The 10941-nt window shown below is 31.9% G+C and overlaps 2 protein-coding genes across 4 annotated transcripts; one reads left to right on the forward strand and one right to left on the reverse strand.

Moving 5' to 3' along the window:
• On the forward strand, positions 1–2703 carry LOC113855217 (50S ribosomal protein L7/L12). 2 transcript variants are annotated; one of them, XM_027486759.1, is made up of 2 exons: positions 1–108; positions 1257–2703. In XM_027486759.1, exon 2 carries the CDS (start codon positions 1346–1348, stop codon positions 1994–1996), a length of 651 nt encoding a protein of 216 aa, XP_027342560.1. In that variant the 5' UTR covers positions 1–108; positions 1257–1345; the 3' UTR covers positions 1997–2703. The 2 variants fall into 2 exon arrangements, with proteins under 2 accessions (XP_027342560.1, XP_027342559.1); XM_027486758.1 differs by having other exon boundaries at positions 26–108; positions 1252–2703.
• A 923-nt stretch (positions 2704–3626) lies between these two features.
• On the reverse strand, positions 3627–9009 carry LOC113855184 (ent-kaur-16-ene synthase, chloroplastic). 2 transcript variants are annotated; one of them, XM_027486705.1, is made up of 14 exons: positions 8894–9009; positions 8175–8227; positions 7604–7889; positions 7349–7529; positions 6949–7166; positions 6730–6850; positions 6421–6518; positions 6107–6330; positions 5910–6022; positions 5731–5829; positions 4981–5196; positions 4735–4876; positions 4155–4400; positions 3627–4082 (listed from the first exon to the last, which is right to left on the reverse strand). In XM_027486705.1, the coding sequence occupies exons 1-14, from the start codon at positions 8943–8945 to the stop codon at positions 3777–3779; spliced, it is 2355 nt and encodes a 784-aa protein (XP_027342506.1). In that variant the 5' UTR covers positions 8946–9009; the 3' UTR covers positions 3627–3776. The 2 variants fall into 2 exon arrangements, with proteins under 2 accessions (XP_027342506.1, XP_027342505.1); XM_027486704.1 differs by having other exon boundaries at positions 7604–7898.
• Between the last annotated feature and the right edge of the window lie 1932 nt (positions 9010–10941).

Genomic DNA, 10941 nt, shown 5'->3' on the forward strand with positions numbered 1-10941 from the left:
AAGAATTTCTAATTCGACACCTTGGTTTCATCTTCACTTCTGAACCCTAACCTTTAGTGGGGTGTGCACTACCTCTTCTCCCTCCAACCTTCTCTCTCTAGGTCACAGGTCAGGAAAGATTATCGTCTCTTCTCTCTCTTACTCTCTGTAATCTCTCTCTCTCTCTTACTCTCTGTAATCTCTCTCTCTCTCTTACTCTCTCTCTCTGTGGAACGGTACCAAACTCAATTGCGAAGTCATTGTAATGGGCTTCGTTTGAATGGTTTTCAGTACATACAATCTCCCACTAGTTGAACCATTAATTTTAATCTTGTCTATTTCTTCTTCTTAGATTAACACTTAAAATTTAATATTCATTATTCAGCGTTTTGGAAAATAATTTTCCTCCTTCGCTCATTGATTCCCATGTGATAAACATAAACTATCTCACTTGTGGTGTCATTCTAAACATTTCATTATTTTTATTTTTATTTTTGGAAGAAATGAATCGCTTTGTTGTGGAACTGATTATGAACTGTGAGATATTACTTGCCAAGTTTGCATCCTAGTGACTGAGTTTAATTTTTTGTTGGATAGAAGATCAAATTTAATTTGTAAAAAAAAAAAAAAAAAAAAAGATAAAATTTTAGCATTTGTAAATTGCTCTTTGTTCTTCCCCACTACTATGCTGATTTTAATAATTTTATATTGGTCTGTCAGCATGTTTGAAGGTCTTTGTATAATGGCATATTAATATTTGTTTTGGGTTTTAGCATTTTGGAATTGGATTTTATTTTGGAGTGCATGTTCATTGTTGTAAGGTACATAAGATTTGATTGTGGGAGTGTGATGAAAGTTTTGACTTTGATTTGGCTGATATAAGGTTTGGCAGTTATGCTAGGAATTTGTTAGTTGTGAGATTTGTGGTTCATTTTTTCCCTATATGCTTGTCATTCTTATATTTCCATTTTGTTAAGCTGCTGACTTTGAGTGGTTTCTAAATGCTTCAAGAACTGTTCATTTCTCTGAAATCATCTGTGACATTAGAATATGCACAGTATGGGGGTCCATCGTTTCTCAAGATTGTGATGTACTCTAAACAATATGCAAATTTTGAGGAGTCTTGCGCGGCTATTTTTCTGTGATTCTAGGATTTGATTTTGCTGGTTATCTGGTGATGCTAGTTGAAAGTTTGATCCAATATAAGATGTACAATATTTCATTAAGCTTTGAATGATAATCCTTAAACAAAATTTTTTGTTTTGTTCTGCTGTCAGGATATTTATTTGCTGCAATAGGAGTTCACAATGTGTGTCATGCTGGGCTGATTTTCTGTTCTGAGAGATAGCTACCCTAAAAGTCAAGAATGAGCTTGCTTTTCAGAATAAGGCATTATTTACCCAATGGTTTATGTAGACAACCTCTTCATCCGACGGTAGTACGGCTTAATGCTAGTAATTTAAATGTATTTTCAAGAAATTTTGGTCAACCTGCAAGGAAAGAAGAGGAAGAGGATGTAGAGGAAGTGGAAATTGACCAAAGAAGTCTCCCAGCTGATTTTGATCCTGCAACATTTGATCCCAATGACCACCGAGGCCCCCCATCAGAGAGAGTTTTCAGGCTTGTTGATGAAATGGCATCTCTTTCTGTAGCTGAAGCTGCAGAATTGGGTCTCCTTCTGATGAAGAAAATGGGGGTGAAGGAGATGCCTAATGTGGGTTTTATGAAAGCAGGAACTGCAAATTTGGCTGGAATGGCAGCAAAAGCACCAACAGCAGCCAAGGAGGAGCAAAAGCCAGAAAAAACTGTATTTGAATTGAAACTGGAGTCGTATGAAGCGGCTTCCAAAATTAAAATCATCAAGGAGGTTAGAGGTTTTACTGATTTAGGTTTGAAGGAGGCAAAGGATTTAGTGGAAAAAACACCTTCTATTATAAAGAAAGGAGTTTCAAAGGAAGAAGGAGAACAAATAATAGAGAAATTGAAAGCTCTTGGTGCAAAAGTTGTTATGGAATGAAGTGACTCATGTTGTTTCTTCCAATATTCAATTTTTTCCCAAGTTTAACTGTCTGAACTTTAGAAAATTTCATATTTTTGGCCGAGGTACTGCAAATTTTGCTATTGTTATTCCTCATTTACCTCATAATAGAATAAGAGTAGTATTCCTACTTACAGTATTAATTTGCAAACGCATTCATTAACTTGATTTTCTACAAGCAAATTAGTGTTTTCGAGACCTGCTCTTGTATCAGTTGAATTTTGTTGCGGTTACCAGCCACTGATGCATTCAATATTTGAACCAGTGAACCTTAATACTAGGACCATAAGGAGAAGCATCCACCAAGGAAATGAACTTCATCTTTTGAATTGGATTTAGCTAGCTTTTTTAATCTTTTAAATGAAGTAACTCATGTTCACATTCAGCATGGTGATATGGAACCTGAGGATCTTGACAGCTTACATTCGAACTAACGAAATATGAGTGATATAGGTGAGTAATTCCCAAGATCTCCTCTACTGGTAACGGCTTTTGGAATTTTTTAAATCATGGAATGTCTGTTTGAGTTTGACCAGGGCAGTGACCTTTCAATTTCCTAATTTCCCTTCAGTTCACTGAGTACTGTCTGTTCTATGCATTGGCACTAAGTTTATTCTCTATGTACTGTTTTAACTTTGTATGATGTACTACAATTGATGCTTTTAACAAGAGCTAAATAAACGAAAGGCTATTGCAAAAAGGATAATCTCACTAGGAATTTCTGGTAAAAAAAATTTATAATTTCGTGCGCTATAAGTTTTATTTATTTAGCACATGGAAGGAAATTGGACATTGATTGATAGATACCTGCTGAACAGAAACAACGCAGGTTAGATACCGACATGGCTGGATCGAGATCTAGCATCTATGTTTCTCTTTATTGATAAAACTCAACTTACAAGTAATTTGAAAGAGCTCTAACATTACTATAATTTCATAGTGGCAAATGAATTTGAACACACAATAAAAGGCATAATAAGTTTTTATCAAAAATCACATGATCTATAATGTATTGATAATAGTTTTTATCAAATTAATTTTTTATTCTGTATCTACAGTGACACGTTAGAAAATGTTGCATCTCAGCTTTTTTGCTTTATAAAAGCTTATAAAAGGAGGAAGCTCAGAACTGCTACTATGTTGAAACATCGTATATATCAAGTAGACGCAGTTCTGCTGTATATATATATATTAAATGACAAACATATTGTCGCGACACAGTCTGAAAGCGATCATACATAAATGAAGAGAGTCTCCATTTTTATTTTATTTTTTGCACTATATCTACCAGGTGAATTTATTATAGAAAGAAGAAAAACAAAATAATGTGTCTCGACTCACTTTTCTACCATTTTTCTCGATCCACTCATGATTAGTTATTTAGCATTTCCAAAAACCTTAGTATTGCTGTTTGTTAGACTGCATACTCAAGATTTAGGATTAGCTAAAGCTTGTTAATTTATCTTATGAAATTCATGTTAGCACCAATCTTTGACTAGCTGATCGCACAACACCAAATTCATGAGATGGCCAAGACGGAGAAAATAAGCATCACGAAATATACAAAAGATTAAAAGGGGAAAAGAGAACCAAAGCAAAAAAAATTATCAAGTGCTAGGAAAGATTTGGCCATTTCTATTCATACACAATGATCACCCAAAAGTAATTGCAGTTATGGCTTGTCATGTCTATGTCCTATTGAACTAAGGCATCACACCAGTGGCTTTGACAGAGAACTATGGCTTTGCTAATCATGTACCTACAATTCATTAAGGACCACAGGATCTTTAATTACTGCATTCACACTAGAGTACATGTCATGTGAAGTAAATCCATCATCCTTCATGTAAAATAGGTGCAACACTTTTATCATTTTCCAAAACAAATCCTTGCAATCTCTTGGAACTAAGCTTCCTTTTTCCTGCAAAATTAATCTCAGGAGTTCTCTTCTCTTTTCCTCAGCAATAACTTTCATCTCTTCAATGGCACCTTCTGCACTTGCAACTCCACCGCCACGAGCTATACGCAAAGTCACCGCATTCAATTTCCCTTCCTCGGATTCTCTCTACACCATAACAAAAACATTAATCACCTTAAAGTCAGCAATGGAATCACGGAGTAGGAATGGACTATGTACCTTAAAACTGTGAATGTCATTAAGAAGACGCCCGCAAGTGCTCATGAGCTTATACAGACAATTCAACTCATGCTTTTCAGCAACTTCATCGGAAAGCCTAGGTCCAACAAGATAGAGGGCTGGAAGGACAATTGGACCTAATGCAAATGAGATGTAAGCATTGTCCATATAATCGTCGATTGTTGGCACAGTCTTGGTTCTCAACCACTCAGCTTCTCTAAACATAGACTGGATCAAATTTAACCACTGTAAAGCAAAAGAAAGTCTCATTGGTTAAGAAAAATTATCTTAACTGAGAGAACTGCATGAGGACTTTATGATACAATGTAAATTTTCATGTCATTGAAGTAAATTTAAAAAGTGTCAAACTAATGTTTCACTAATATGCAGAACATGTCATTATTGTCAAGGTTTGCAGCTACATTATTTAGCATTAGAATTCTTTTATAATTCGAGGGAGGGGCAAAAAGGTTTCAGGGTTTTCATGTTCTCCTACAGACCACTGTTAACATTTAACTGAACAGGAAAATCAAATAATATTAGCAGAAAATGTAAGCAGAAACATGAAGAAACATCTCACAATCTTGATAACATTGTTTTTCACATTATGTCCTTGTCGCTTGACTGATCTCTCTCCAATCTCACAAACTGTGCTGTGAATTGCAGAAAATATTATCTTAACTGTCTCAGAACAGTTAACAGTATTGATATCTACATCCCACCTGCAGTTCAATTTCCATAGATCACTGTTTGTGCAGGAACATTGTGATAGAATTCAAATAGAAATCAAAGAGATTGCTAGTTTCAATTAAGAGTAGGAATATACTCCTCAACCAGTTGAATAAGGTCTACTTGCTCCTTTTCAGAACCTCCAACATCAAAGAAATCATCAACAACTGTTGTGAGCACCCCATTTTTAGCCCATGATATGCGAGCATCAGAAAGTTCAGGGGGGAAAAGAGTAGCTGCACTGGAGAAGTAACAGTAGGCCAGTTTCTGCCTTGCAAAATTTAGTTTGTCTAGTCTGTTCTCAACAACCCACCTGCATATGATAATGTAGTATAGTTAGATCATACTAGAGGAAACCTGATGGAACAGTTATGTGATATTTTACAACCATTAGGTGTGTGTTTCTTAAGCAGGTATGAGTCGTATGACAGTTTTCTTATTCATTGTGTATTAATTTGCTGAAGTTTGTTTGAAGGAGGAAACTACATGTTAGGGCTTAGGCATTCTTTCCAACAAATTCTGGTTTAATTTCTGAATTCTTTCAAAAAATTGTTCCCAGTTTGAGCATTCAAGTCTAACAAAATGTATGTTCCTTAGTAAAAATATGAGCAGGATACTTAATTCATGACACTTATTTGAATAATGTTCCTACAAAACCAAAATCAAGTCATAGCATGAATAAAAGAACCCAGGCTCGTCAACAATAACTTCAGGGCAGAAGAAAAAGCATGAGAAGATACACTTAAAAGGTAAAACTAACGTTTGGTAATCATTGCCAAAACTTCAGCTATGATAATGATCTTTCAATATCTTTGAAAATTTGAAAAGAGAAACATAGAAGAAATACCTGGACAGTTGTTTCAATTCTTCACTGTGTATTGATTGGCAGATATTGAAGTCTTCCACTGCTAGCTTTAGAATTTCTCGGTTTGCAAGATTGCAAGATCTGGACCATACTAACAATCAAGAATTTGATCTCAAAGAAAGAGGAATTTGAGACACTGGAAACAACTACCAGAGGCTAACCTATATGATGTTTTTAAACTCCTTGCTTCCTCTACATTGTAATGCTCGATTGATCTCCTGTTTAATAAACGCTCCAAATTTGCATGATAAGGAAAATTAAGAACATCATTGACCTAAATACAAAAACATTGCAGCCATCAGGAATGATTATAAAATTGTACAAGTATATATTTTGAAAGATTAAGGCAAGAAACTACCTCTTGGTCAACATAACTTTGAAGTTTATCAGCATATAATCGGAAAGGGGATGAATCCTGCTTCAGAAGATGTCTCGTCCACAAACTTTGTCTCACCAAAACTGATTCATTTGGATGTACCATGACTTGTGAAGCCTTATATAGCTCTAAAACTGCACCAACATCCTTCAAGTACCCTTTCAAGGAATTTGCAAATTTATCTTCGGAATATTGATAAAATGGATCTGCAGAGACAAAATGTACATATTAGCTTCTTTGGTCTTAATCTGAAAAACAAAAACTCTAAACTACTTAAATGTTGCAAATCATCCAACCTGAAGATACATCATAACCATTGAGGCGCAACATACGAAATGCCATTGCACAAATGGTGGGGTCTAAGAATATGTCTTCCTCTCCTTGTAGCCAATATCTGTTTTTTTTTTTTTCCATAAATTAAATACTCAGAATCATTGGATGAAAAATGAAAAGTTTCTATGCTTGGACAAAGGTTTGAGTGTTTTATAGAATGGTATCTTCATATTTTCATTCACATACATTTATAATTGCTTTCCTACTACTGCAGTTACTGACATATTATAATTTACAGTAACAAGTGAATCCAACTTCAAATGGATTAATACCTGTACGTTTCATCCAATACACTTTGAATTTCCTCTTTGAAGTGATGATTGATACCCAACCTTTCAAGACTATCAATCATATAGAGACGGGCATATATATCAAGAGGGTAAACTGTTGGAACTGATTTTTTTCAAAAATAAAAAAAGAAAGACCAATTAATCTACCAAAAAACAGTAACTAAAATTAAATTTAGAGAAACAATAGGTCTGAAACCATACCTGCACTCCCAAACTTCTCTAATACAGATTGGAGGTAATTAAGACAGTCAGCGTTCTTAAGGTGCTGAAAAACAGCTGCTGTTGTAGCAGGTGAATTAAACAAAGATCCATTCTTTCTTTGATACTTCAAGATTGTTTGCCAGTCCTTTGATTTCCGCATTCCTTCTGAAATATATGCTAGATATGCTCTCCACCCTTCTGAATTGCTTTGACTGCCTCTAAGGTAAGGCAAAATGCACAAGAAAGGAGTCAGCTTTGGGAATTTACAAAACGTGGAAAATAAGATCACTACTTTTAAATTCATAGCAACTAGAACTTAATTAAAGAATCTTTAAAACTGTAAATATCTCGAAGACAAGAAAAATCATGAAATATATACAATAGAAAATCAAAATACTACCTTTGAAATTCTCTCTCTCTCTTTTGGAACATTGCTTCCAAGGTAGTGGCGCCAATTGGAGGGTTAATGCCCAAATTTTGTGCATATTCAATCAAAGAAGGAAAAAGTATATCAAATCCTATTGGAGGGTGTTGCTTTTCATCATTGATTGAAGTAATGTTTGACTCAATAAACTGAAGACCTACAGAAATATCAGGAAATTCATTTATATGCACCAGAGAAAGCAATACTGTAATAGCAAGGAGAGTAAAATACCCCTGTTAATTTGATCTTCACCAACACCCCATTGCTTTAATGCAAGGATACATGATAAGGTGGATAAGAGAGCATCATTCATCAATAATGGATGGTGACCAGGAAGAGCCCACGAGCCATCAAAGAGTTGATTGTCCAACAACCAATTCAAGCATTGAGGGAAAAATGGGGTATGAGGAGAAGTTGGCGAGGAAACCATTGCCAACCAAGCTGTGTCATAGGAAGAAACAGAAAGTTCAACCTTGTTGAACATTTTCCTGATTCTTTCTTTAGAGTCTTCAAGGCTCTGCAAGCACTAAAACATACATTTTCGTCTCTCTTTAGTTCCTAGAAAAAATATGTGTGTGTACGTGTATCTGTGTGCACGCATCATCTACTGAGAGCGCAAGAGGTGAGGTGTGATAATCTCAGTCATACAACCACACGTGAATGGTCAAGATTATTTTAGATAAATTTAATTTTAAACCATCCATTTTAATTTTATAATTGAGATGTACTAATCTCATGCTCTCTTTTCTCATCTGATACGTGTTTTAGATATATATAAATTTTCAAAATGAGCATGTCATACCAAGGCTGTACTGTTCATTTCCTTCTTTACATTTGATGCAGTCACCAAAGAATCTGTCAAAAATGAAATCATATCAATCCTTCCAAGAAGGCTTATAAGGAGATGTGCAATGTTATATAAGCACATAGAAAGATAGATAATCCAACACTGAAATAAAATTACTTAATTTAGATTTATTATTTCCTAGCAGTAAATTGATACTTTGTTATAAGCAGTATGAAAACATGCAAAGCAAAACCCTTTAGGTTTTGTCATATCCTAAATCCCAATTACATGGGGATCAACTATTCTGAAAGATGTGATGCTCAATGCACTTCAAAGTTTCAACCTTTCATTTAATGTGTACATCGAAAAACATAGATTAACCAAGAATAATCTTCTAGCTCAAGCCATAGCCCATCACTTAGATAATATAAAAAATGAACTTTAGCACATGCAACTCACTTTTTTAATATAACATAACCATTTACCCCCTTAATTTGAGAAACATAAACAGAATCAACCATTCAAGTAATAAACAGCGCAAACTAGAGCTAACAATCGACAGACCCAAAATTATATTTAATAAAGTTTGTGACTGCAAATACTTGTTCAATGTAGCAACTTCACCAAACTCATGCAATGAAAATTAAAAAAGAAAAAGAACTCCATCTAAAAATTGCATAGCATAGCCCTTATGGAACAAACATAGAACCCAATTTGCAAGCACAGAAAGGTACCTGAAGTTGCAGAAGTGCAGCAGAGAGGAGTGATGAAGCGTGAGAGAGACATGAGTGTGTGGGATCACAGTGAGTAGTAGGTACGGGCGTTGCTGTGTTTCAGACAGCGATTCAAGTGCAATTGTACAAGTGTGCAACAGACTCAGGTAGTCAGGTGCATGTCTACTATAAATAATTTTATAAGACACTGTTTAAATTTGTTTTAAATTTATATTTTTATACAATGTTAATTTTTTCTTATTTATAAAAATCATAAATTTGAGATCTTAAAAAGGTAATTTTTTTGAAATTAGAATATTCATAATATAATTAAATTTGATAATATTAAATAAAATAAAATTAACATATTAAAATACTCATTTAAAGATTAAAAAAATTTCCTTTTAATTATGTTTTTAGTTTATATAATTTAATTAAAAATATTACATTAAAAAAGAGGAGGAATACTAATTTTTATTTTTGTTAGCATAGAATAGGGGAGTGATTGGCACCAACCAAGACAACAAAGGCTGAGGTGTACTATGCGACACACATGACGCGATTGCCAGTTGGAAGAATATTTATTTTGTATCTTTACATTTTAACTTGTATTAGGGCTGATAAATAGAATAATCAATATTTTAATATTTTTAAATTTTATGTTTAATTTTTAAATTTTTTCTAAAAATATATAATATATGAATTTAATAAATAAAAAATATTAAAATTTATTATATTTAATATTATTAATAAATTTTATTATATAATATTTGATATTTTTCAAAATTATTATAAATAATTTTTACAATGTGTTTTTAATACATATTAAAAACTTGTTTCAATTTGTATTAAAAAAATTAAAAAACACAAATATTATCTTATATTTTTTTTAAAAATTACTTAAAGGAATAAAAAAATATTAAAAAGAATTCATATTATTTTAAATTAGTTATAAGCAATGTTTTTAAAATAGGACTGGTTACTGAACCGTGAAAATAATTTAACTGTGGTTAAATCATGGTTGAATTAGTGATAATTAAATATAGATATAATATTTAATTAAAAATTAATATTTTTAATTAAAATTATTTACTTTTATATATATTAAAAAATTATATTTTATTTTTATAAATATATTTATTATATAACTTTATTTTTATTATATTTAAACAAAATAATATAACATATATTAAATATTATCTTTTTATACAATAAAATATATTGGTTTGGCTATCATATCTCAAATTTAATTTGTTCTAACAATAAAACCGTTCGGGTTAAGGTTGGCGGTTCTTAAGCCACCAGTTTTCAAAACATAGGTTATAGAATTTTGTTCTTTAATTCATGTTTATATATATATATATTGTTGAAATAAGTATAGGAAGCAAAATTATCCATTAGTTTGCATCAACTCAAAGAATTTTAAACATTAAACTGAATTAATTTATTTAGTTTAGTCTTGATTTATGTATTGAGATCAAATTGAATTGGATAAATAAATTTTGATTATTTAGTATCAATTTGGTGATTTAGAACATAATTAATGTAGTGTTTATGTGAGACACAAGTTTAAAACATATTTAAAATTATTGAAAAATAATATGAAAGTGAGTATGTAATGTAATTTTAAATTGTATAATTATATAATAATTTAAATTTAGAGCTATAAATGGATACTAAAAATAAAGAAATATTTTTTAATATATTATATAACTATATCTTTTGTTTTTAATCATTATACAATTTTAACCTTTTCATTTCGTAATTTATCTGACTCATATATATTATAATTTTTTACTTAAGTCCTACAGCTGGTCTTTACTGAAATTTGAGACATGTCACATTGGAAGAGATAACTTTTTTTCCTTTGATTTTTAAAATTGAAAGCATTAGATAGTTACTTGCATATTTTTACTGATCATTGAAGATACTAGCTCAAATTTTACTTAATTATTTAACCGTTTTGAATTAAAGTTGAATCGATAATAATACAATATATATTAAAAAATAAATAAAACCAGTGTTGTGCAAACCTATTTATTTTCATTTATTAATGTATGTATCAAAAT

The sequence above is a fragment of the Abrus precatorius genome, unplaced genomic scaffold (genome assembly GCF_003935025.1).
Source record: "Abrus precatorius isolate BTA unplaced genomic scaffold, Abrus_2018 Scaffold11, whole genome shotgun sequence".
NCBI lineage: Eukaryota > Viridiplantae > Streptophyta > Magnoliopsida > Fabales > Fabaceae > Abrus > Abrus precatorius.

Coding starts and splice junctions, on each gene's coding strand:
- LOC113855184 (XM_027486704.1), bottom strand. CDS start 8,945: ATGTCTCTCTCACGCTTCATCACTCCTCTCTGCTGCACTTCTGCAACT. Junction 7,899..8,174: donor AAATGAACAGTACAGCCTTG/GTATGACATGCT, acceptor TGTATGTTTTAG/TGCTTGCAGAGCCTTGAAGA. Junction 6,851..6,948: donor AGAGAAGTTTGGGAGTGCAG/GTATGGTTTCAG, acceptor GAAAAAAATCAG/TTCCAACAGTTTACCCTCTT.
- LOC113855217 (XM_027486759.1), top strand. CDS start 1,346: ATGAGCTTGCTTTTCAGAATAAGGCATTATTTACCCAATGGTTTATGT.